At 43.2% G+C, this 27,408-nt stretch overlaps 4 gene segments (V, D, J or C); all 4 read right to left on the bottom strand.

Annotated features, from left to right (window-relative positions):
- Positions 1–6,348: 6,348 nt before the first annotated feature.
- LOC123466084 lies at positions 6,349–7,061 on the bottom strand. The segment is given in 2 exon segments: positions 6,349–6,737; positions 6,874–7,061. Coding segments are annotated over 2 exon segments (423 nt in total).
- A 961-nt stretch (positions 7,062–8,022) lies between these two features.
- LOC123466044 lies at positions 8,023–8,595 on the bottom strand. The segment is given in 2 exon segments: positions 8,023–8,419; positions 8,547–8,595. Coding segments are annotated over 2 exon segments (446 nt in total).
- Positions 8,596–13,647: 5,052 nt separating this feature from the next.
- LOC123466073 lies at positions 13,648–14,685 on the bottom strand. The segment is given in 3 exon segments: positions 13,648–14,217; positions 14,347–14,436; positions 14,586–14,685. Coding segments are annotated over 3 exon segments (540 nt in total).
- Positions 14,686–22,793: 8,108 nt separating this feature from the next.
- On the bottom strand, positions 22,794–23,543 carry LOC123466083. The segment is given in 2 exon segments: positions 22,794–23,191; positions 23,324–23,543. Coding segments are annotated over 2 exon segments (423 nt in total).
- Positions 23,544–27,408: the final 3,865 nt, after the last annotated feature.

The raw sequence follows: 27,408 nt of genomic DNA, 5'->3' as shown, positions 1-27,408 counted from the left end.
TTCCCCAGCATGGGCCAGTCTCCTGTGTCCCTAACAAAGGGAATGAGAAGAAAACAGAATCCTCGAGATGTCCAGGAGCTCCGAAATGGCCCCTCCATCTTTTGCACTTTAATGTAACACCTTTTACTCAGCACTGTCCATCTCTTTCTGTTTTTCCCTGAGCCTCTTCAGTAATTGGTCTCAGCCTCCTCTCTGAGGCTCTGCTTAGTAAACTCTGCTGCATCTCTCATCTTCCTCCTGGCTGACAATTTCTTGACAATAATAATCATGCTTGCCTCTACCCAATTGAGGAAATATCTCTTTAAAATCCCTGCAAGTAGAACATATTTGTTCCTTTAAATACACAGCATTTTTTTTATGACCTCTGGATGATCTTGAGTATAGAAACAGACTACAGAATTTTCACCACCCTTTTACTTCTGGTGACTGCAGCCATGAAATTAAAAGATGCTTACTCCTTGGAAGGAAAGCTATGACCAACCTAGATAGCATATTAAAAAGCAGAGACATTACTTTGCCAACAAAGGTCCATCTAGTCAAGGCTGTTGTTTCTCCAATGGTCATGTATGGATGTGAGAGTTGGACTGTGAAGAAAGCTGAGTGCTGAAGAATTGATGCTTTTGAATGTGGTGTTGGAGAAGACTCTTGAGAGTCCCTTGGACTGCAAGGAGGTCCAACCAGTCCATCCTAAAGGAGATCAGTCCTGGGTGTTCATTAGAAGGAATGATGCTAATGCTGAAACTCCAGTACTTTGGCCACCTCATGCAAAGAGTTAACTCATTGGAAAAGATCCTGATGCTGGGAGGGATTGGGGGCAGGAGGAGAAGGGGACAACAGAGGATGAGATGGCTGGATGGCATCACCGACTTGATGGACATGAGTTTGAGTGAACTCCAGGAGTTGGTGATGGACAGGGAGGCCTGTCGTGCTGCAATTCATGGGGTCACAAAGAGTTGGACACGACTGAGCGATTGAACTGAACTGAACTGAAGCTATTTTCAATTTTGAGGAAATCACTCTATGTTGTATATTTTCCTATACTATATGATTTAACCTTCAAAAATCTAGTGAAAGATATTTGTATAGAGTTTTATTTTTAAAATAAATTTTTATTGAAGTATAGTTGCTTTAAAATGTTGTGTTACTTTCTGCTGTGCAGCAAAGTGAATCAGCCATGTATATACACACGTCCCCTTCCTTTCAGACTTCCTCCACATTCAGGTCACCACAGCGCATTAAGTAGAGTTCCCTGTGCTATAGAGTATGTTTTCATTAGTTCTTTATTTTATACATGATCTTACTTGAGTTTTCTTTTAATTGGTGTTACAGTATTCAATTTTCAGTTCAGTTCAGTTCATTTCATTCACTCAGTTGTGTCTGACCCTTTGCAACCCCATGGGCTGTAGCACGCCAGGCTTCCCTGTCCATCACCAATTTTATTCAATTTTATCAAACATTTGTCAGTACCTGAAATTTAAGTTTCTATTAGTTCAGTTCAGTTGCTCAGTTGTGTCTGACCCTTTGTGACACCATGGACTGCAGCACACCAGGCTTCCCTGTCCATCACCAACTCCCAGAGTTTACTTAAACTCATGTCCATTGAGTCAGTGATGCCATCCAACCATCTCATCCTCTGTCATCCCCTCCTTCTCCCATCTTCAATCTTTTCCAGCATCAGGGTCTTTTCAAATGAGTCAGTTCTTTGCATCAGGAGGCCAAAGTATTGGAGTTTCAGTTTCAACATCAGTCCTTCCAATGCATATTCAGGATTATTTCCTTTAGGATGGATTGGTTGGATCTCCTTGCAATCCAAGGGACTCTCAAGAGTTTTCTCCAACACCACAGTTCAAAAGCATCAATTCTTCAGCTCTCAGACTTCTTTATAGTCCACCTCTCACATCCATACATGCTGCTGCTGCTAAGTCGCTTCAGTTGTGTCCTACTCTGTGCGACCCCATAGACGGCAGCCCAATAGGCTCCACTGTCCCTGGGATTCTCCAGGCAAGAACACTGGAGTGGGTTACCATTTCCTTCTCCAATGCATGAAAGTGAAAAGTGAAAGTGAAGTCGCTCAGTCGTATCTGGCTCTTAGTGAGCCCATGGACTGCAGCCTACCAGGCTCCTCCATCCATGGGATTTTCCAGGCAAGAGTACTGGAGTGGGGTGCCATTGACTTCTCTGCCACAGCCTTGACTAGATGGAAGTTTCTATTAAAGAACATATTAGTGCTCTCTAGTGGAATAACTGGAGAAGGAAATGGCAACCCACTCCAGTATTCTTGCCTGGAGAATCCTGTGGACGGAGGAGCCTGGTGGGCTGCTGTCTATGGGGTTGCACAGAGTTGGACACGACTGAAGCGACTTAGCAGTAGCAGCAATGGAATAACACTGCAGTAGGCAAAGTAATGGCTCCTTTAAGGAGCTCAAGTCCGAATCCCCATAATCAGTGAATGTTTATATTCAAAAGGGAATTAAGGTTGTGGAAGCAATTAAGGTTGCTAACCAGCTTGTACTGAGCTATGGACAGTACTCTGGGTTACCCAGGTGGGAGCAACTGAATCACATGGGTCCTTAGGAGCAGATCGCCTTTCCCAGCTGTGTTTAGAGGAAGACGTGCATCTGGAATGAGAGTCAGACAGACTGAATGCTGCTGCCTTTGAAGCTGGAGGAAGGGAGCCATAGGAAAGGAGAGGCTTCAGAAAGGAACAGAGTTTAGCCAATAGACTGATTCTGAGTGAGACCCGAGTTGGACTTCTGACCTCCAGAACTGTAAGATAATAAATTCTGTGTTGTTTTAAGCCATTGAATGTGTGGTAACTTGCTATGGAAGCAACAGAAAACAAATACAATCACCAACACTAAAAATGCGTGGCATGATGTGGCAAAGCAATTAGGATGGAAAAAGCAAGGAAAGTGTAAACAAAACAAAAAGACAACTTATGGACTGGTATAAAATATTTGCAAACAATGCCATTTAAAGGGGTTAATTTCCAAAGTATACAAATAGCATATACAACTCAGTCTCAAAAAAAACAAGCAACTTAATCAAAAAAATGGGTAGAAGACCTAAATAGACATTTAGAATGCCAACAAGCACATGAAAAGATGTTTATCATTGCTAATTATTAGAGAAATGCAAATTGAAACTACAATGAAGTATCACCTCATCAATCAGGATAACCATTATCAAAATCTCTATAAACAATAAATGCTGGAGAGGGTATGGAGAAAAGGGAACCCTTATACACTGTTGGTGGGAATGTAAATTGGTTCAGCCACTATGGAGAACATTGTGGAGGTTCCCTAAAAACTGAAAACAGAGTTACCGTCAGTTCAGTTCAGTCATGTCCAACTCTTTGCAACCCCATGGACCAGGCTTCCCTGTCCATCACCAACTCCCGGAGCTTGCTCAAACTCATGTCCATCGAGTCGGTGCTGCCATTCAACCATCTCATCCTCTGTCATCCCCTTCTCCTCCTGCCTTTAATCTTTCCCAGCAGCAGGGTCTTTTCAAGTGAGTCAGTTCTTTGCATCAGGTGGCCAAAGTATTGGATTTTCAGCCTCAACATCAGTCCTTCCAGTGAACACTCAGGACTGATCTCCTTTAGGATGGACTGGTTGGATCTCCTTGCAGCCCAAGGGACTCTCAAGAGTCTTCTCCAACACAACCAACACCCTTGGACAGAAAAGTGAATGGACTTCTGATATGCTCAACAACAAGGGCAAATCGCAATCTTCTGCTCTTTGGAGGGTGACTTCATGTGTCACACCTCCTTGCTTTCCTTGACAGCAGCACCCTGGTGGCTCTGCACTACCTAGCAGAGACTGTCAGATCAAAGGAAGGAATTCTTCCCAGGGGAACAGTACCTTCCTGAGGCTAGAGATGACTGTGGGGCTCCCTGCTGGAACTTTCTAATCGTAAACCTGCGGAGATGAGGCATTAGCAGAAATGGAGTTTGTCAAGAGCAGAAATTGGTAGCATCCTCCTTTAAAAGTGCATCATCTGATTCAAGCTCCCATCCTTAGCCCTTTGCCTCTTAGACTGATCACAGAGTAGCTTTCTTCATCAGCCCTCTTCTTGCAGCTGCTTGGCAGTAGGGCTCTGTATTAGCTTTCTATTCCTGCTATAACAAATGTTTACCAAATCCAAGCCCACTCTGCTCACCACAGGATCAGCCAATAAATCGGGAGATGAGGTGTTGCGATAAGGAATAGAGACTTTATTTGGAAAGCCAGCAGACCAAGAAGATGGCAGACTAACGTCCCCCCAAAATCATTTTATCAGGGTTTGGATGCCAGTTTCTTTTACAGAACAGAGAAGGGGAGAAGGTGAGGAAGTAAAGTAAAAAGGCCATTAGTTTGTCCTGGCTTGGCCAGCATTGGGGGGTGGGGGGAGGAATGTGTTAGTTTCTGCTTTCCTATAGCCATTCACGGGTGCTGCACGCTAAGTCACTTCAGTAGTGTTGATGCTCTGCAGCCTTCTGGTCTGTAGCCCTCCAGGCTCCTCTGTCCATGAGCTTCTCCAGGCAAGAATACTGGAGTGGGTTGCTGTTTCCTGTTCCAGGGGATCTTCCCAACCAGGGATAGAACCCGCGTCTCTTTATGTCTCCTGCATCGACAGATGGGTTCTTTACCACTAGCGCCACTGGGAAGCCCTGTGGGCAGAATCACATTGTCTCTTTGTTCAGTAAGCTGAATGAGCCACTTATTTAACACTCAGGCAGAAGGGCAGGGTTCCCAGAGTCAGGCCATTATGTATGATTATAATAAGAGTAACAAAAAGCAAAGGTTTAAGTCAGAGAAAGGGACCCAACCTGGAGTCAGGTTTTGCTCTTCACTGTTACAAAATTATCCGAACTCAGTGGCTTAAAACAACATAAATTAACTATCTTACCATAGGTTAGAAGTTTGACATGGGTCTCATTAGGTTGAAATCAAAGTATGCAGGGATTTGTATCTTTCCTGGAGCTCTAGGGGGGAATCTATTTCTTTGTCTTTTTCAATTCCTAGAGACCACCCACATCCCTTGGACCCCTTCCTCCATCTTCAAAGCCAGTCACAGCAGATGGAACCCTCCTCAAAGTACACAGATGCCAGGGGCTGTTAAGGGCCTATGTGTCTAGTTGGGTCCACAGGATGATTCAGGCGACTCCCTATCTCGAGGTCAACTGATTAGCAAATTTAACTGCATCTACAAATCTAATTCTCTTTTTTCATGTAAGGGATCCAATCAGTCCATCCTTAAAGGAGATGTTCAGTCCTGGGTGTTCATTGGAAGGACTGATGTTGAAGCTGAAACTCCAATATTTTGGCCACCTGATGCAAAGAGCTGACTCATTTGAAAAGACCCTGATGCCGGGAAAGATTGAGGGCAGGAGGAGAAGGGGACGACAGAGGATGAGATGGCTGGATGGCATCACCGACTCAATGGACATGAGTTTGGGTAAACTTCGGGAGTTGGTGATGGACAGGGAGGCCTGGTGTGCTGCAATTCATGGGGTCGCAGAGAGTCAGACACGACTGAGTGACTGAAGTGAACTGAACTGAACGTATTCATAGGTTCCCAGGACTAGGGCATGGACAGTTGCTTATCACAAAACACTCTTCTTTGGGGGAACTACATGGTAAACTTAAAATTCTGCTCCTTAATAATCCTTGAAGACAAACATATTTCATTTTCTTTTTCACTTGCTACTCCTTCCCCTCACACACAAAGTAAGTTTCTCCTCTCTCTGGGTGGTCCTAAATCCACACATTGTCTGAAAACTTTTCACTACCCTCTGGGTCCTTTTACTCAGGCCATTCCATTTCTGGGTATGCATGCGTGCTCAGTCACATCAGCCATGTCTGACTCTTTGCGACCCCATGGGGTGTAGCCCATCAGGCTTCTCTGCCCATGGGATTGCCCAGGCAAGAATACTGGAGTGGGTTGCTATGCCCTCCTCCAGGGGATCTTCCTGACCCAGGGATCGAACTTGCATCTGCCTGTGTCTCCTGCATTGCAGCCAGTTTCTTTACCCGCTGAGCCACCTGGGAAGCCCTTCCATGTCTGAGGTCATCTCAGTCCCCTACCTATTTTCCTATACAACATGATAACTCATTGAGAGACTCACTGAAGAATCTTTGAAGATCTTTGTAGATCTGAGGGTCCCTTTTCCTTAATTGAACAGAATTCAATTTCATCAAAATTTTCTTACATCTGAATCTGAAAATTGAAGTCTGAGCCTGTAGTCAAGTGGAATATCGAGCAGAAACAAAGGTTTTGATTACAATAGGAACAGAGTTAGAAGGACAAGAATGGGAAGAGGGGAGTAAAGAATAGTAAGGTCAGGGCAGGACTTAGGTGCAGGCTTTTGAAAAACTTCTAGTTGGGGTCAGGAATCTTGAGGACCTCAGTCTGCCTCTCTTTTTGTGCAGAGAGGAAGCAGCCGTGCCATGCTGTGGATTCAGCGCTGGCACAGAAGTACACAGATGTCTGGTTGGGGCTGGCAGACTTCAGGGTCAGGGGGAAATGTTCCAACTCATCTCGAGAGACGTGATACCCCTCAGGGACATCTCCTTTCTTAAAGGAGTCAGGGCCAGTTGAGTAATAGATCAGCCGAAGTCCAAATCCCGGATCTTGGCGATACCAGTACATTGCATAATGATTCATTTTCTGAGAACACTGTAGAGTCAATTCCTTTTCAGCCTCCAAGATCCTGCGCCTTGGGAACTGTGTGACTGCAGCATCCTTAAGGCCTGTGGGAGATAAAGCAGGGATGACAGAAGGACAGGCTGGGGAGGGGAGCCCAATGCTACAGTCCTGAGAAGACATTTGGTTGCCGGAGCCTGGGAAGCCAGTGACCGCGGTTCCTCACCTATAATCAGGACTCACCTACTCTGAGAAGCAAAAGAACAACAGAGCAGAGGAGCCTGTTGTACATGGTAGCCTCAAATGAGGAATGCTGTTTGCCCCTGAGATGAATTTAGTCTCTGAAACCAACATGTTTCATCTGCTTCCTGGCCAGAGACCACACCCTCTTCCCCCACTGCTTTAAAAAGGAGCAAAAAACCTCTTAGACTTGATAGAACATGATGATTTCATTTATCTGTCACAGACAACTGCATTGTTGCCCACTGTCTGAGTAGCAACAGATCTATTCGAGGTTCCACGTCTGGTCCCATACAGATAAAAATCAACACCCCTTGGATTTGTTGCATCCAAGTAAGAAGAAGCATTGACCTGTGAAATGGCTTCCCAGTGGGCAGGGTGGTCGCTGAAGAAATTCAGGGCTGAATAAAGAGAAGAGGTTGGAGGGTTTTCTTTGTAGGCACCATTCCCATTCCTTATGCCTCATGTAGATTTTGTTAAAATTCCATTAAATTAGAGGTAGAGGTAAGCTTCCCAGATGGCTCAGTGGTAAAGAATCCTCCTGTCAATGCAAGAGATGCTGGAGACGTGGGTTCGATCCCTGGGTCGGGAAGATCCCCTGGAGAAGGAAATGGCAACCCACTCCAGTATTCTTGCCTGGAAAATCCCGTGGACAGAGGAGCTTGTCAGGCTACAGTCCACAGGGCTGCAAAGCACTGGATATGGCTGAGCAACTGTGTACACAGAGTAGTGAAAATAATCAGTTCAGGTCCTTCTATTATTTCCAGCTCAAAATCACAGAAGGAGACCTGAAGTTGTGAGAAGGGGGACTGAGGTGGGGGAAGGAAACGACTTCGAGTTGCTGTGTGTAAAGAAACAAGTCTGATGTGAGGAAGGAACCATTAACCAGAGACAGACAATCTGTGGAAGAAGTCAAAGGAAATGTTTCCTGTTTCTTAGCTAGCAAAGGCTCCCCTGCAGGTGTCTATTAGGCAACTATCAAATTAATATCCCACTTATCTTGAGGGACACAATTTATTCAAGTCTCACTGGGCAGTGTAGTCAGAGGCAGGGGGGAAGTCAGTCCTGACTGACTGGGCCCTTCCCCGGCTTGGGAGACACTGACCCAGGATCGCTTTCTGGCCAGATTGTTGCTCAGGCCACACAGGCCCCTCAGGGCTGAGGTGTCCAGGAGATTTGCAGTAGCTTCCGTAGTTTGAGGTGAGGTTTAAGCAGGTGGGACTTCTTCGCTTTTGTGACTGCCTTTTTGTGCAATCTGTGGGGGCCTGTGTCGTCACCGCTGGCGCAGAAGTAGCTAGATGTCTGCGAGGAGTTGGCGGTCTCTAGCGTCAGGGGAAAGTGCTCTTTGCTTATTCTGAAGAGCGCTCTCCTTTCTCCATGGTATTTACCCTGTATGAATAATGGATCAGCTGCAGTTCCATTCCTGGGTCTTGCTGATACCAGTACATGTTGTCAAGGCCCATAGTTTGAGAACATTCTAGAGTAATCTTCTTTCCCTTCCCTATCACACAGTATCTTGGGGTCTGGTAAATATCAGCATCCAAGAAGCCTGAGAGAAAAAGACAAAAATTGGTCACAGAGTCCAAGATGGGCCTTAATGCTGAAGCCGGAAGCAAACCTAGCACAGAGAAAGATGTTCCTTTTTGATTTTAGGGAATTCTGCGTCTGTGACTCACCTGCTCCCAAGAGGTAAAGGGCCACAGAGCAGAGGAGCCTGACAGCCATGCCGCAGTCAGGGCCAGGAGAGTGCCTCCCAGGTCCAGGGAAGTGGGATGGGCAACTGGTGAAGTCATCAAGACTGTGATGGCAATGTTGCTGCATTTCTGGGCCCCACATCCTGTTGGTAGCGTGGTGTCATGTATATCCCTTTACCCATCAGAAGACGAATATTTTTGTTCGCTTGTCTCATCCACAACAGGCTAGCTGCTTGGCTTATCTTAAGTCTCTACTCTTTTGATGAAACATTAAATCACACCTGTTTTAGAAACTATGTAGATGAGGACACCAAAGCTCTGAAAGCTTATAATAGGAGGATTTTGTCTAATTAGGGAGGTTAGAAAAGGAAGTGATGTTTGAGATGAGTTTGGAAGGATGAATTGGTCAGAAGTCTACAAAACTGAGAGAGAAGAACATTCAGGCAACAGAGTGGCTCGGTCAAACATGATGCAGGAGAGCATGTTGTGAGGATTAATTGAGGCAATACATACGAAGCATTTAAAACAGTGACTGGCCATCACTGAGTTCTCAGAAAATATGCTGTTATTATTGTGTGATAACCACACATTGTTCTCTGTCTCATTTCTCACTACTTGGTGTTCAGATTTCATCCACTTTCTCAACTTAGGCTTCATGATATTAGGTTCATCTTTCTTTTAACTGCATTGTCAATTGCACCAGAGCAGAAATTGAGATCCACAGTTTTTTCCAGTACAGACTTTGGTAATGTTGGCTAAAAAATTTTGGGTGTTGCTGCAGTAAACAGCTTCCAAACCAGTCTCCTCTCTCCTCTCTTTTCTTCATTTCATCTCAAGAAAAAATTTTAGCTTTGACTGTGAGTCACAGAGGTTAATCCCAGGATCTTTTCCCTCTTGTTCCCTTTGCCCCAGTTCACTAGAAAACACAGCTGACATTCAATAAAATTCTTGCATAGAGGCTGCTGACCTGGGGTTTTGGATTTTGACTATTATGGATTCGTTATTTGAGGATCAGGGCTTCCCAGGTGGCTTAGTGGTAAAGAATCCTCCCACCAATGCAAGAGAGATGGGTTTGATTCCTGGGGTGGGATGATCTCCTGGAGAAGGGAATGGCAAGCCACTTTACCATTCTTGCCTGGGAAATCCCATGGACAGAGGAGCCTGGCAGACTAGTCCATGGGGTTGCAAGACAGTCAGACAAGACTTAGAGACTAAACAACAACAACAATTTGAGGACCATTTCTTCAGTCTTCACTTATTGTATGTAACACCTATAGGCTCCTGCTCACTCTGGGTCTCTCATACATCCTCAAGAAATATAACAATTATAACTGACCAAACCCTGACCAAACCTCTTGTTCCATTAAGGGCTCCTTTAAGACAAGTTATCATTCAAATCATTAGTGACATTTATCCTTTGCTTTTACTTTGAAGTTGATCTTACTTTAATAGAAAGTCGCCAGCAAGAGAAACATAAATGAAAATTTACTGCCACCTGCCGAAAATAAGGTGGAATTGGTGAACAGATACTTAATGACTTGGGAGGATTCTTTCTGATGAATTTTAAAGAAACAGGAAGGAGAGAGACTTTCGGTTGTTCCAAGTGTGAGAAGGTTTTGGATAAGTGATGAGTTGGTAAAAGTTCTTAGCAGCGACTGGATATAAAATCTGTGTCTCACAGTAGAAGTGATTAAAGAAAGAGGGAAGAATGACGGGGTACAAGTTGGGTTGGGAGTAGATATGAGAGAAGCTCAGGTCCTCAAATGAAGGGATGCTCGAAGGCAGGGATAAACATCTACCCCTTGTTTCTCAATCCAAGAATAACTCACGAATGACTTACCTTTCTGGTATAGCTAAGGAAGTCTCTGGCTTCCCAGGTGGCTCAGTGGTAAAAAATCTGCCTGCCAATGCAAGAGATGCGAGAGATGTGGGTTTAATTCCTGGGTCGGGAAGATCCCCTAGAGAAGGAAATGGCAACCCACTCCAGTATTCCTGCCTGAAAAATTCCATGGACAGAGAAGCCTGGCAGGCTACAGTCCATGAGGTCGCAGAGTTGGACACAACTGAACAGCTGAGTAGACACCCAGGGAGGTCTCTGCAGCAACTGCTGAGAATTTCTAAATGTCAACACTTGAGGATGCAGGAATCATCAGCCATAATTGTCACATACGTCTCTATACACTTTTGGTCCAGCTTCTCTCACTTTCCACTCTTCTTTGTCTTCTTATATAATTCTGCTTAAAAGGACTGGTAGGTCAGGGGGTGCGGAGCACTTAAATACACATGTGCCAGAACTCAGAAAACATACTACCTGGAAGAAAATCATGAAGACTACTTGAGACATATTTGAGTCTATTTTCCTTCCCTGCCTCCATCCCTCCTTTTCTTCTATCATTTCTTCATTAAGTCAAACATTGCACTCAATCTAGGGATACATAATTGGAGGGACATGACTCTGAAACTGAAGAATATAGAGTCTTGGGAAGAGTGAGTATAGAAAGAATGATGGAAGAATGCACTGACTATGGTAGTTTTGAAATAGATAGGAGCTGAGACTTCTTTGTAGGAGTCAGGAGAGCCTCTATGGATAAGCTAACCTCTGAGCTCAGAATGAAAGGATGTTCAGGAGTGAGCCCAGTGGTCAAGAAGTAATCACCCATTTCAGACACAGGAGAGAGTATTGGCAAAGGTGTGTGTGTGTGTGTGTGTGTGTGTGTTTGAAGTCGCTCAGTCGTGTCTGACTCTTTGCAACCCCATGGACTGTAGCCTACAAGGCTCCTCCGTCCATGGGATTTTCCAGACAAGAGTACTGGAGTGGGGTGCCATTAGCTGTGCAATTCAGCTTGGCCTCTTCAGGGAAACACAAAACCTTCAGTAGAACTAGACTATAAGTGCTGGCGTGGATTTGGAAGACTTGGCTATATTTTTAGATAGAGACTCATTTATAGAGGGCTTTGTGCACCAAGTAAAGAATGAGAGACCCAATCAGGCTGGTGGGAATGTCCAAGATGGAAGAAAAGCAGACACAGGGAGAGGCTGGTGGGGCATTGAGAAGGGCGATGTATTTCTCCTCGGTCACAGGTGACAAGGGCCTGCATGAAATAGAAGCAACAGGGGAGGAAAGGAGCAGATGAATCTGATAAATGTGTGTATCAGAGACTGTGATAGTCTCCTGTCTCCCCCTTCAGGCATGAAGGACATTCTCCCCCATCTGTAGGAGCACTGCTGGCTGAACACCCTCCTTGTGGATTGTCTTGGCTACCGAGGCACCTCTTCCCCCGAGGGCATGCCTTTTCTCAGGGCCACTATCCCAGTGACATGGCTGCAGTGGAAATGAGCTTAAGACCTGGGCCCCTCACCTTAACTTTGGATAGTTCTATGGTCACACAACTTCCCAGCCCCCTGGGGATGTAGCTTAGGCCTTTGTTGAGGCTGCAAGGCAGCCCCACTTCCCCTTCTTCCTTCCATCCATGTGGCTCATAAGTCACTTTCTAATAACTTTCCTGCACATTAATGCCCCCTGCAATGTCCATTTTCCAAGAAACCAAATCTATGACAATGTGCCATATAGAAGTAATAGATTTATCAAGCAAAGCAATGTGAGGACTAATGGAAAAGAGGAGCTCAGAGGCACTGCTCCAATCACTGACACAGAAATACAATACATTGGCCAGAATGGATGCAGGTAGGGGTGGAAAGGCAACCAATTCAGCAATAAATTACTTGACTTTGAATTGTGGAGCATCCAGCTGGAAGTGGCCAGTAGAAGGTTGGATTTACCAGTTAGGAACTTATGAAAGAAATTGTCATGATCATGGATGGAAAGGTTCAGTGTTAGTCACCCAGTCGTGTCCAACTCTTTGAGACCCCAAGGACTGTAGCCCTTCAGGCTCCTCTGTCCATGGAATTCTCAAGGCAAGAATACTGGAGTGGGTAGCCATTCCTTTCTCTAGGGCATCTTCCTCTCCCAGGGATTGAACCTGGGTCTTCTTCATTGCAGGCAGATTCTTTACCCCTGCACCACCTGGGAAGCCCACGAGAAGGTTAAGGATGAATATTTATAATGAGGAAGAAAGAGGGCAAAAGAAAAGTCTAGGAAAATCTACCACTAAAAATGTTCAGTAGACAAATTGAACAGTTACAGTTTATGAAATAAAGATAAATTATTATTACAGATGAGACTGCTGAAGAAGTGTGCATAGAAAAGCTGGGAACAAAAGTCCACAGAAAACTGATTTCTTTTTTAAAGGGATAGCAGATGAGATAAAACTCATAAAGGAGAATGAAACAAAGAACTATGACTTTTCCACCAATTAGAACAGGTAGAAAATAAAAGAAACTGGGCTCTTTGTGTCTGAACTGTTATCAGGTCCTGTGGATTCTTCTGTGGAAATAACTGAGGCTTATGAGTTAAGAAGACAAACCCCTCGAGGAAGGCTTAGACCTGATTCTCAAGCAGACTTTTGCATCATACTTAGCAGCCTTTGATTAAGCACTTTTGTGTCTAGAGTTCACTGGCTCCTAGTAGGATCCTCCTCACAGGGCAGTCAGGGTTTTTTCCAATGTCCTGAGAGAAAGGGCAGTCTCCTAGCTCCTAGCTTTGGCTCCATGCTGGACAGCAGGCAAGTATTTTGGAATTCAGTAAATCCAGAAAATGAAGCGAGTCTATTTGCTCCTGCAGGTTAAGATCGATCTCAGCAGAGATCCATGTGTCAGGCAGTAGGTGAAAAATAACTTTTATAGATCACATTCTCCAGTGACTAACTTCATCTTCTGAGTCAGATTTAATGGTGATTAAATTTACTTAGAATGAAGTTTTAGAAAACGAGTTAGTCAGTTTGTTCTTGATATAAAGGCAACCAACTACAGACCTAAAGAGTAGGCTTGGAAGGGATGGGATGAGAAAGGGCTGGCAGGATAAAGGGGCTGTCGGCTTTAACAGAATGGATGAGGATATAGAAAGGTGGGTTGGAGACAGACACCAAAGGACCATTAAAAGCCACAATGTGGAAAAGCTAATAAGAAACGTTTTTATTAAAAATCACAATGGTGTTCCCAAACGCTCAGGCTCATTCTCCCAGGAGAACAGTATTGGGCTGGCCACTACCACTAGAAAAAAAAAAAAAAAAAAGAGGTTCAGTAGGCAGGGGAGGTAGGATCAGTCTAGGCTGGGGTTTAGGAGTCACCCCATGGCCTGGGGACACTGACCCAAGGTGGCCCTAAGTTCAGACTGGGGCTCACACAGCATAGAAACAACCTCTAAGGAACCCACACCGCACATCAAGGAAGTCTGTGTGCCCTTCCAAGCAAACACAGCGGTCTTTCTGTGTAGAGAGCAGGTGGCCAGGAAGCACTGTGCAAATATTGCTGGCACAGAAGTAAATGGCCGTCTGGTTGGGGGTAGCAGGCTCTAGGTAGAGGGAGAATTTTGCCTTCTCCTTACGAGAGACATTGTACCCATCAGAGACATCTCCTTTGTTAATATCATTGATACCATAGGAGGAGTAGATCAGCCGGAGCCCCTGCCCTGGGTCTTGTCGATACCAGTACATGGACTCATGGTCCTTAGTCTGAGAACATTCCAGTACAGTGCTCTTTCCTGTGTTTGCGATCCTATTTCTTGGGGTCTGGGTAACACCAGTATCCATGGAGCCTGTGAGGAAACAAGAGAGAAACTAGAGCAGAGCCTAGGAAGGGACGCCTTGCCATGATCTCAAGGAAGAAGCTTCAGCCACGACCCAGGAAATTTAAGGCAAGGGTTTCCTGTGTTTCCCAAACTCACCCGTTCCCAGGAGACAGAAGATCACACAGCAGAGGAGCATGGAGCCGATGGTGGGGAGAGGCAGGATGAAGATGGTCTCAGCTTTGAGTGCTGGGGGAACAGGGCATGGAAATAGGAAATTGTAAGGATTCTGTTAGCAAAGTCATTGCCCCTCCCAACTTAGCAAGTCTCAGAGAAAGATGCAGCCACACCCTTTCCCATCACATCCCCCAAGGCCCTAACTTTCTTCACTCCCTTACTTCTTAGGTGGTGCTTTGGCTTATTGTATATCATATCAGCAGATGCTGAAATTTTTATTCCTTCCTCTTCTCTGCCATCTGTCAGAGAGCAAGGTCTCTGCTTCTCAGACCTTATCTATTTCAGTCATTCAAGGAACCATCACCCTCCCAGTTAGCTAGGCAACAGAGAACATTCAGAATCTTCTCAAACAAAAGGAGTCTAGTCTCACTGGAAGTTTGTGTAACTTTTCTATTTTTCTGCATTTATTTTTTTCTAACTCAGGTCTAGATAAGTTTTGCAACTTGAATATACGTACTGTGAAGTTTGAGAATTTTTTTAAAAGAAGGGCAATGTGATAACTTTGTTTCAAATTGCTACAGTTCTTTAAATGGCTGATGCTTTTCTGGTCAATGTTTTCAAGGTGCGTATCTTTATTGAAAGTATTGGCGCATGGCAGGGAGATAGTCACTTAATATGGGCATAGATTTCAAAGAAATACTAACATCTTCACTCATATTTTGAATAACTGTAAATGGTTCCTTCAAGAGAAAGAATTTCAGCATAACATAAATTGTTCCTGATTTTAGGAGGCAAGTGCTCAGGATTTCAAGACAACATACTACAAATAATACCATAGTTCAGCTATGATGATCTGAAGCCCTTTGTGACATAATAAGCAAATGGTGTTTGCTGTTTGAGCTTGTCCTGGCTCCACCCAGTCTGTGAATATATCATGGCATCCCACCACAGTCAATCCCACTTCATCTCACATTGGGCAAGCCTTCTTTCTAATGTTTTTTCTTTTGGTTATGAAAATTTCTAACATATGCCAAGTAGATATAATCATATAATGAACTTCCATGTCCCCACATTTGATGTTTTTCAGTTGCTCAGTCATGCCTAATTCTTTACGACCCCATGGGCTGCAGCATGCCAGGCTTCCCTGTCCTTCACTATCTCCTGGAGTTTGCTCAAGCTCATGTCCTTTGAGTCGGTGATACCATCCAACCATCTCATCCTCTGCTGTCCCCTTCTCATCCTGCCTTCAATCTTTCCCAGCATCAGGGTCTTTTCCAATGAGTCAGCTCTTCACATCAGGTGGCCAAAGTATTGGAGCTTCAGCTTCAGCATCAGTCCTCCCAGTGAATATTCAGGATTGATTTCCTTTAGGATTGATTGGTTTGATCTCCTTGCAGTCCAAGGGACTCTCAAGAGTCTTCTCCAATACCACAGTTCAAAAGCATGAACTCTTCAGTGCTCAACTTTCTTTATAGTCCAACTCTCACATCCACACATGACTACTGGAAAAGCCATAGCTTTGACTCTACAGACCTTTGTTGGCAAAGTAATGTCTCTGCTTTTTAATACGCTGTCTAGATTTATCATAAACTTTCTTCCAAGGAGCAAGCATCTTTTAATTTCATCCCCACATTACCTGGCTTCAATAATTACCAACTCATGGGGACTTCCCTGTGGTCCAGTGGTTGAGTCTGCCTTGCAAATGCATAGATCAAGGATTCAAACCCTGGTCTGGGAACTAAGATCCCACATGCTGTGGAGCAACTAAACCCATGCACCACAGCTAGAGAGTCCTTATGCCAATAAAGATCCTAAGACTTGATGCAGCTAAATAGAAAGACTGGGGGAAAGTTTTTAAATTAGCATAAAAATAATAATAATTACCAACTCATGGCCTCTCTCATTTATTCCCAATTTGCTTCTCTCTCTCTTTTGTTATTTTGCGCAGTTCCTGATTTATTTAGGAGCACCCAACCACATTTCCCAGCTGGTGCACCATTCCATGTGACACATCCCAGTGTTATCTTCCTTCTCTCTCTTTCTGGTAGACAGTTCTCCATTAATCATGCCAACAGAAAAGTGGATTCATTCCAGTAAATTGCTTATCCTGGTGTTCAATTAACACAAACAGGGTAATTGTAATAAAGATGATCACTTCTGGTTTGTCCTTAATTGGAAAAATATAATTGCCCTAATTTGCAATTCTTAAGCTTAATGTTTTGCTGCCCCCTGCTGTAGGCAGTGATTTGACCAGAATAGAGATTTAGGAGGTGAATATAACCTGCTATCAGACTTCCTAGGTGGCACTAGTGGTAAAGAATCTGCTGATTCAAGAGACAAGAGACGCGGGTTCGATCCCTAGGTCAGGAAGATCCCCTGGAGGAGAGCATGACAATCAGTATTTTTGCCTAGAGCATCCCATAGACAGGGGAACCTGGAAGGCTACAGTCCCTAGGGTTGCAAAGAGTTGGACATGACTGAAGCAACTTAGTAACAAAAGCAAAAATAACCTATCATTGGGAGTCACATCAGTTGAGAGAACAGGGTAATTGGGTCCAACAGAGTCCTACAGGAGAATTTTGGAGTTACACATGACAGACGTGAGGCAGAATCTATGTCTGAGGAGGAGTGAGTTACTATGATCAGAAGAATGAATGGAAGAGACATACATTGGATGGGAAAGGAACTGAAAAAGACACTCTTATTTCTGGGCAACCAAGAGGATCCTTGGTGTCATGGACCAATATTTCCCCTACTCTGGGTGGTTCGTATGACTCTCAAATCTTATCTATAGCTCACTTTTCCTCTGACTTATCTTCAGAGCTTTCAGAGCATGGGCCTCTCATTCTCACCAATGTACCATGCTCTTTGCCAGCTGTGTGCGGTGTGTCCATAAATGTGATCCTACGGATGCTGAAAACGGTCTTCACTTGTAATTACTCAACTGTATAACAAACATCCTCTGGCAAAAAGGATGCCAAAGGAGAAAGGGTTTTTTACTACTGGTTCCTGCTTTCTGTCATAAGATATTTTTGCCTACCTTCAACTCACAAAGGTGTTTTCCTAAGCTTTCTTCTAGAAGATTTGTAATTTTAGCCTTCACACTTAGGCCGCTGATCCATCTGAAATTTATTTTTGTTTATGGTATGCTGCTGCTAAGTCACATCAGTTGTGTCTGACTCTGTGCAATCCCATAGACAGCAGCCCACCAGGCTCCCCCATCCCTGGGATTCTCCAGGCAAGAATACTGGAGTGGGTTGCCATTTCCTTCTCCAGTGCATGAAAGTGAAAGTGCAGTCACTCAGTCATGTCCGACTCTTCACGACCCCATGGACTGTAGCCTACCAGGCTCCTCCGTCCATGGGATTTCCCAGGCAAGAGTACTGGAGTGGGTTGCCATTGCATTCTCCTGTTTATGGTATGAAGTATCAGTAAAGTTCATTTCTTTCCATGTACTCATTCATTTCAGTTCAGTTCAGTTCAGTTGCTCAGTCGTGTCTGACTCTTTGTGACCCCATGGACTGCAGCACGCCAGGCTTCCCTGTCTATCACCAACTCCCAGAGCCTGCTCAAACTCATGTCCATCGAGTAAGTGATGCCATCCAACCATCTCATCCTCTGTTGTCCCCTTCTCCTCCTGCCTTCAATCTTTCCCAACATCAGAGTCTTTTGCAATGAGTCAGTTCTTCTCATCAAGTGGCCAAAGTATTGGAGTTTCAGCATCAGCATCAGTCCTTCCAATGAATATTTGGGACTGATTTCCTTTAGGATGGACCGGTTGGATCTCCTTGCTGTCCAAGGGACTCTCAAGAGTCTTCTTCAATACCACAGTTCAAAAGCTCAACTCTTTGGTGGTCAGCTTTCTTTATAGCCCAACTCTCACATCCCCACATGACTACTGGAAAAACCATAGCTTCGACTAGATGGACCTTTGTCAGCAAAGTAATGTCTCTGCTACTTAATACGCTGCCTAGGTTGGTCATTCCAAGAAGTAAGCATCTTAATTTCATGGCTGCAGTCACCATATGCTCTGATTTTGGAGCCCAAGAAAATAAAGTTTGTTACTGTTTCCATTGTTTCCCCATCTATTTGCCTTGAAGTGATGGGACCAGATGCCATGATCTTCATTTTTTGAATGTTAGTTTTAAGCCAGCTTTTTCACTCTCCTCTTTTACTTTCATCAAGAGGCTCTTCAGTTCTTCTTCACTTTCTGCCATAAGGGTGGTGTCATCTGCATATCTGAGGTTATTGATATTTCTCCAGGCAATCTTGATTCCAACTTGTGCTTTATTCAACCCGGCATTTAGGCTCATCCATTTACCTCAGCATTATTTGTTGAGTATATTGCTACCTTAATGCACTGAAATTTTCAATCCGTAAACAAGGGTTATCTTTCCATTTTTAAATTTTCTTTAGTTTCCATTTGTGATGGAACATCATTCGCTAAATTTATTTCTGCTGTTGATACTATCATATACAGAATTGTTTCCTGAAGTTTATTTTTCACTTGTTTGCAACTAGTATAAAGACACTTGATTTTTTTATATTGATTTTGTATCTCTTGATCTTTTGAAATTCACTAATTTTTTCTATCTGTGGCTCATTGATTCTTATATAAACAATCAGTGAAAGTGAAAGTATGAAAGTGTTGGTTGCTCAGTCGTCCACCTCTTTGCAACCCTGCAGACTGACTGTAGCCTGCCAGGCTCCTTTGTCCATGAAATTCTCCAGGCAAGAATACTGGAGTGGGTTGCCATTCCCTTCTCCAGGGGATCTTCCCAACCCTGGATTGAACCCGGGTCTCCTGCATTGCAGGCAGATTCTTTATCATCTGAGCCATAAGTAACGCTCTATAAACAATCATGTAATCTGAAAATGGTGACAATTTCACATCTTCCTTTACAATATTTAGGATTTCTTTTTCACTTTTGTTTGGCCCTATGACACTGGTTAAGACCTCCAGTATAATGTTGAAGAAAAGTAAGCAAGCTTATCAGGTCCTACAGTGGTTTATGGAGGTAGGGCAATTAAGTAACAATTATCCATTTTGACCTGAAGTCAAATTCCCAAGTTATCTTTATGATAATTGTAGAATCTTTATACTGCTTCTTGCATTTTTTTAAAGTTCTTGATTCTTGCTGTCAAACTGACATCATCATGTGAAAGTGAAAGTGTTAGTCGCTCAGTCGTTTCCGACTCTTTGTGACCCCATATACTGTAGCCTACCAGGCTCCTCTGTCCATGAATTCTCCAGGCAAGAATACTATGCCCTTCTCCAGGGAATATTCCTGACTCAGGATTGAACCTGGATTTCTGGGACCGTAGGCAGATTCTTCACCATGTGAGCCACAAGTAACCCTCTGGCTAGGCTCTTGATGAAACTGGATAACATAATTCATTTTTTAAGTGTTTCAAAGCATTTTTTCACAAATTTTTTTTTCCCAGATTTACATGAATTTTTTTCGATGTATAGTTTCTCATTTCCTATTAGATTGTTGGTTTTTTTTTCTTTTCTTAAATCTTTACCTTCACCTTCATGGTTAACACTGATGGTTTCTGAATATTACTTAAAATTTGTTTCCCTAAATTTATTTCTCAGAAATTGGCTTTACGTTATCCAAAGGAAAAGTGCACTTCAAACAGCATATAACACTCATGTTTTTCATTTAAACATCCATAATGCGCCCTAAGTCCGCATGTTCTGTGAAATGTATTTTTCAGGGCTCCTTTCAGCCCTCTCCTTTTCCAGAGACTGAAACTCCATGGAATTCAACCAAATTTCTCAGTTGTGTTAAGCCTCAGTGAAAGAGGGTTGTTCTGGAAGTACTGGCGGAGTTAAAATGGATCAGCTGGCATATCAAGAGTGATGAAATCGGTGATTTCACGGATGGGCTCTGACTCTAAAATAGATAATATGAGGACAGATAAGATAAGAAAGATGTGTGTACTTCTGCTGCCCCTTGGAATAGAATTCAGTTAGAATTAGAAAAATGGAGGGAGAGAAATTAGTCTGAATCACGTGTACGCCAGGGAGCACAAAGCATAGCTGAACGGACTGAAGCATTTTTTCCAAATTTGCAAATGAATGGGTAATTATTGACGAGTGATGGGCAGTTTTGGATGCGCAATCGTTGGGTGCTTTTCTATGCCACACAACGACAAGAGTGAAGATGGAGGAGACCACAGTTTGGATGTGCAGGGGACCTGAGAATGGGGGAAGAGAAGCTGGGAGCAGGTAACAGAGCTCACCTGCTCAAGAAGAGAGACCACCTCTTCCCCACACTCAGTGGTTCTTTGAAGCCTGGGATGGGGATGAAGCCACACAGGGAGGCGGTATTTCAATGTTTAAAGGAGAAAAGGGACTAGGATATAGCATATCTCAGCACTGTCTGTCCGTCGCTCCTTTGTTTCTGCTAAGCACCCGTTAGCCTTGTATTCAATTACATTGTGCTTAATCTAGCTCCAGCTGACTTCTGTTACTTCCTTCCAATGTAATAAGTCACCCATTTCCTGACCTGGGCCCATGGTGAGCTTATGCATGAAGAGGAAGTAACACTTCAGTGCCGTGGATTGACTGCTGGCACAAAAATACACCGCCGGGTCTCCTGGCTCAGAAGACTGGATTTCCAGGCTTCAAGGTGAGTGTGGGGAACATGTAGCTGAGAATTGCTTCTTGGACCAACTTGATTTGATCAAGGACTTGTTCATTCTGAAAAGAAATAAAAAACTCCAGCTCTTTTTTCTAGATCCATTGATACCGATTAGAAAAATATATGTCCTTTGTGGGGAATATACTCCATCCTTGCTTTCTGTCCTTTGCTTTGACCAAGTGTCCTGGAGTCTGGATAACTCTGACATCAATAGAACCTGTAGAGAAACTATAGACAAAATCCAAGAGGGACCCTGACAAGGAAAACACTTGGTTGAGGGAGTTGGCAAGCCCAGAGCAGGATTTTTTCTCTGTGCTCAGGACTCACCTGATCCCAGGAGACAAAGAGCTACACAGCAGGGAAGCTGTGGCCCATGGTCGCACTGAAGAAGCATAAGGGTGAGGTTTTAAAATCTCCATCAGCAACCTTCTGGTGATGAGATCACTTTCTAGACTCATAATCGTGTTACTGGGCAGAACATTTCATGGTATCAGGAGAAAAGCTTTTATCCTAGTTCAGAAAATATAGCTAGTTTATATTTCATTTGATTAAAGTTTTCATTTGTTAAAATGTTTATTTTAAGCTATTTTATATTTATTGTTACTAACAGAAATAATACTAGTTGTGGTGGAAGGGATTTGGTGCTCTGTGGCATATGATATTTTCCCAGACCAGGGATCAAACCTGTGTCCCCTGCATTGGCAGGCAGATTATTAACCACTGGACCACCAGGGAAGCCCCTCATATTCTACCTTAATTCCCTCTTTTTTTTCTTCTTTCTCTTAAACATTCCATGCCTTGATCAATCCCCATACAGTTCATTCCTGTCTTCTTTTATCTCCTAAAGGAAATAGAATACCACAATATATATTTCCAAGTATTTTACCCCTACCTAAATCTGTATTTTGGGTGGACTTTTCTGGTGCCATAGTTTAATCCTTTATAGGCTGAATTCTACAGAACCTGAATCTCTAACCCAGCTCTATTGACGTCTGTGTATACAACTGCCTATTTCCAATTTTTATCTCATTATCCAATAAACAATTCAAACTCTACTATCTCAAGTGGGGATTGCTACTGAAAACATGGCCCCATTTTATCTGACGTTGCAGCTTTGTAAGGAACCAAAGTTATACAAAGACCACTGAAAAACTGTATTGATTGCCTGTCTGCTAATGACAGCTGAATATTTTTCTTATTTCGGTTTCCTCTTTCGAGCAACAACCTATCATATACGTCTACACTTACATCCGTGAAACCAGAAACTCATCTTGTTAAGAAACTCCACCCCATCCATCTCTCAAAATTATTCTACTGGATAAAATTTTTATCGGTTGATTAAGTTCTTTCTCTTCTGTAATTTTTTCAAAGTATGACTCATTAATACGAATGTTCTACTCACAATCACATCCATCTCATGAAGCTCAAATGCTCTTAGCTTTCTCTAATCCAACCAGACAGAACTGGCCTGTCTTCCTCAGAGCTCCCAAAGGACTTCTGATTATAGCATTGCTATTATATTGTATTATTATATACTATACGATTTCATAGATTATTATATTCAAATCCATCATAATTATTTCCTTACTAGGCTGTCAGCTCCTTAGAGAAAAGATCTGTTTTCTACCCAGTTTTGTACCCTTTGTATTTAGAAAAATAGCGGGACATAGGAAAATGTCAAGAAAAACTGTTGATAAGCGTACAAGGAGTGATGAAAACACAAAGGAACAAAGTGTATCCTCTGGGTCTATTCTGATGAGTTCCTGATTAGGAATTCAGAGTGTGAAGGGAAAGGGTACTTTACAAGTTTTTAGAGGGAGGCTGTATCGGGGGCTGTAGGGCTGGAGTGGGTTTGTGCACAGGTGAGAGGTGGCCGTGCTCCATTGTGGTGCCCCCAGAGCAGAGGTACACAGCTGTTTGGTTGGTGTGAGCCGACTTCACAGTGAGAGGAAACAGCTCCTGCTTCTCTCGAGAGACACTGTAGCCTTCAGATAAGTCTCCTCTCTGAATATCCTTTACAACCGTAGAGTAATAAATCAGCTTCAGACCCTGCCCTGGGTCCTGCCGGTACCAGTACATGGCACTGTAGCCCAGGTTCTGTTTACACTCCAGGGTCACATCCTGGCCAGCCTCAGTGAGCAGGAATCTTACCTGGTAGATTTCAGCATCCATGGGTCCTGTAGGATAAAGATACAAAGGCTGGTGATGACACCTAGAAGGGAGCCAGACACTGCTGTGAGATGAGGTGCCGAGTGGGTGGGGGTCTGCACGTCCAGGACCAGACTTTGCTGACTGGGTGTTGGGCTCACCTGCTCCCAGGAGACAAAGGGTCAGGTAGAGGGCCCAGCTACCCATGGCAAGGACTGTGTCTTTGTATAACCCCAGATGAAGTGTGAGGGAGGCCAAGGGCAGAGGCTGGAACCTAGAGCTCCCCCTGGCTCAACATGCAGAATTTGTCATTGCGGTCAAGTGACTGTCGCAGCTGAGCTTGCACATGGAGACACTGAGAACGATCAAGACACTTGCATTTTCCCTTCCACCTAACAGAGCTGTTTATTATATCCCTTCTAAATGGACAAGTGCCTAGTGGTGAGGAGACTGAATCTCCCATTTCCTGGTCAGAGTCACAAACAGACTGTGCCTGTGCATTCACCATGATGAAAACTAGGAAAGGAAAATACCTACCATGTTCAGAGTCTATGGCCTCTCTGTCAACTGTTTGATTTCCCATTAACACTGTTAGTGGGGGAACGCCAAACACAAGAAGAGGTTCAGAGGTTTTGCTATAACATAAAGCCAGTTCTCTCTGTCCTCTGTATTTATTACAAATAATTGATACAGTTACTTCAGCCAAAGCTGAAGCTCAGATACTTTGGCCAACTGATGCAAAGAACTGACTCATTAGAAAAGACCTTGATGTTGGGAAAGACTGAAGGCAGGAGGAGAAGGGAATGACAGAGGATGAGATAACCATGGCATCACTGACTCTATGGATTTTGAGCAAGCTCCGGGAGTTAGCAATAGACAGGGGAGCCTGGTGTGCTGCAGTCCATGGGGTCGCAAAGAGACAGACACGACTGAGTGACTCAATAACAAATTGATACAGTAGAGATGAAGCAAAGGTGAGTTGGGTAATTTTAGCAAAAATCAAAGGGCCCTAAACCCACTCCCACCCCCATGTCGGTGGATTAGAGCAAGAGTTTGGGAGAAAACCTGGGCTTGAATTCTGGCCCTGCCAACTAGCAGCTATGTCAGTGGGCAAGTCTCTTACCCTCCCCTTGATTTTCTCACCTGTAAAATGGATATAATGAGCATCTGCTTGAAAGTTGTTCTAAATATTATATACAGAATCTAGAACAGTTCTTAACACAGAATAAGCACCATATTTGTGTTTACTATTATTATTTTCTGGACTTTTTATTTCATTAAGAGGACTTAGGAAGCTAATACTACATCCAGGTAATTCAGATATTTACTGACATGGGATTGTGCAAGCTCACAAACATATCATTTTCCAGCACTGAGCTGAAATTTATGCAATACGTTTACATTCGTTGCATAAAGTCATTTATTCCAGACTCTTAGATAAATGATAATGTGGTCATAGATGATTTCTTATCAAATGTTGTTATTTTGGTAGATAAATGTTTGTTTTATTTTTATATCCGGGGGTCATCTGTGATAAAAGACAATTTTATGATGAAACTTGTTTGGAATCTGGTGGTTCAGACACTGTCGCTGCCACTTTCTGGAAGAAAGGTACATGTGTGAGTGTGTGTGTATGTGAGAGAGAGAGATACAAAGGGAGAGGAAATGACGTATGATTTAGAATGCGAATGATGAGAAAGTGCAGCCCTGGGATAGAACTCTGAGAAAGAATGCTGGCTGAGATCTCACTTGCAAATATTGGGTCCAGGCTTGAGGTTGAAAAGCTCATCTGTAAAGTTGAGGATCTCATTCTTCACACAGGAGCACTTTTGGTGATTTGTTAAATACTAGGCACTGCTTCTGAGAATAATGTTTTAAACTCATCAAGTAGGATATACAGTATTACAAAAGATACCAATTATTCTGAAATGCAGAATAAATGCAAATGTTGTCAAGATATCTTCAAGGAAATTTATGAGATATATATATATATATATACATCTTAAAAATTCATTTAATAAAACATATCCTGGGGGACTTCCTTGGTGGTCCAGTAGTTAAGAATCTGCCTTCCAATGCAGGGGACATGGGTTTGATCCCTAGTCTGGGAACTAAGATCCCACCTGCCATGGGGCAGCCAAGCCTGTGTGCCACAACTAGAGAAAACTGTGAGCCCAACAAACAATCCCCCGTGCTGAAAGTAGACACAATTCAGCCAAATAAATAAGTAAATGTTGAATATATATATATATTCTGAAGTATATCTGAAAACTGGCAAGATTTCCAAGCAGGGAGTGATGAGAGTAATGATATTTACTCTATGTAATGGGATATGAAAATATCTGAAAATTTCATACCAACTGTCATACACATCAAGTGTTATAATACACAAAAAATTTATGCAAATACCCTGTGATTTCCATTATTGACTTTGTCACAGCTTCTACTAACACTGCTCTGGTTTATTCACTACGTCTATCGTGAACTAAAAGCTGTATTTTAGTTAGACGTTAGTAAAAATAAAGACTCATTTCCCCACTCAGATTCATGGATTCCTGAATTCTATCCTTGTACCCCTTGGAGGTCCATGGGTCTCAGGTTAAAAATTCGTGTGTTAGAAGAGAACAAGAATTATTAGGAAGTTCATGTATCCTGAGAAATATTTTATCTACAGTGCAAGTTCAGATTTGTTAAAGGGGTTTGATTAAAAAAATAAAACACTTTTAGACTGATTGACAGACCTAAGTCATGACAAGAACAGGACTTACTAGATTGTGTTCTAGTCCTGGAAATATGATTCTTACAGACACGAGGTGATACCTCCTCTCAGGTGTGGCTCCTGGTGAAAATGAATCTTCACTTCTGGAGAAGGTGTTTTTATATAATATGCTAAAGTTGAGACATCAGTTGAAAATTGTAAAGACTAAAATGAAATGGGCTAATGTGAAGTCTTGGGAGAAAGTATTTTAATCAATAAACTCCTTCTGAGTATTAAAAGGTATATTTATAATACATTAAAAAATAAATTTAGGAAAAACAGGAAAAAATCAACAAAATATGTAAGGTGTGTTGGATAAAAAATACAGAGCAATGCTGAGAGAATTTAAAGACCTCAATAAAGCAGCATGTGGGGACATTTGGAAAGGGGGAAATATTCTGTATCTTGAGTATCATGCTTGTTATTGTTGTTTAATCTCTAAGTTGTGTCCAACTAAGAGTGTCCAACTCTTTGGCAATCCCATGGACTGTAGCATGCCAGGCTCCTCTGTCCATGGGATTTCCCAGGTAGAGTGGGTTGCCAGCTTCCTCCTCTAGGGGGTCTGCCTCACCCAGGGATCAAACCCTTGTCTTCTACTTTGGCAGGCGGATTCTTTACTATTGAGTCATCAGGGAAGCCCATCAGGTAGGTCTCCCGTGTGTGTGTGTGTGTGTGTGTGTGTGTGTGTGTGTGTTTGTAGCTTAGTCGTGTCCAGCTCTTTGCAACCCTGTACACTGTAGCCCGCTAGGCTCCTCTGTCCATGGGATTCTCCAGGCAAGAATACTGGAGTGGGTTGCCATTTCCTTCTCTAGCAGATGTTCCCCACCCAAGAATCAAACCCAGGTCTCCTCCATTGCATGCAGATTATTTACTGTTTGAGCCACCAGGGAAGCCCTATCATGTAAGTTACATGGGTCTGAAAATTTATCATACATGTTAAAATATATACTTGAAATGGGTATATTTTATTGTGACTATGTTATCTCAAAGTGCTTTTAAAACTTATGTGATTATAGTATTCAGGAGGTAGGGAGTTGTTGAGTTTCTTGCTCAGTTTCTGTGGCAGGAACAGCTGAGAAAAGCAGTGATGAACCCTGAGGAGTCTCTGGATCAAGGAATGTGCAGAGCCAGGAGATCAGGGTACCCCTGCTGATTATCCTTATTCCTGCAGGCACTGTTTTGCAAGATGAAAAGCACAGAAGTGCATATTTTAATAAAGATTGTTAGGAACCCAGCAAGGTCACATCCTGTGTCTCCTTTGCCAGATACCCTGCAACCTGGGGAATCTGAGACCCCTTACAGCTTCCTGCCTCATCCTTGGGTTTGCGTTCCCACCAGCTGTTTTCCACCTCCCCTTCTGCTCATTCTGTGTGGCCATTTACAGATTTTCCCTTCTGCTTTATGCTCTTTCAAGGTGGGTTTCTGTTAGTTCCTACCCTCCTACGACACCACTGATTTCCTGAGCTGGGTCCACGGTGAGTTTGTGCT

This window comes from Bubalus bubalis, chromosome 8, assembly GCF_019923935.1.
Source record: "Bubalus bubalis isolate 160015118507 breed Murrah chromosome 8, NDDB_SH_1, whole genome shotgun sequence".
NCBI classification, from domain to species: Eukaryota; Metazoa; Chordata; class Mammalia; order Artiodactyla; family Bovidae; genus Bubalus; species Bubalus bubalis.
The sequence above is the reverse complement of the archived record's forward strand: the minus strand, read 5'-3'. Positions and strand labels throughout refer to the sequence as shown.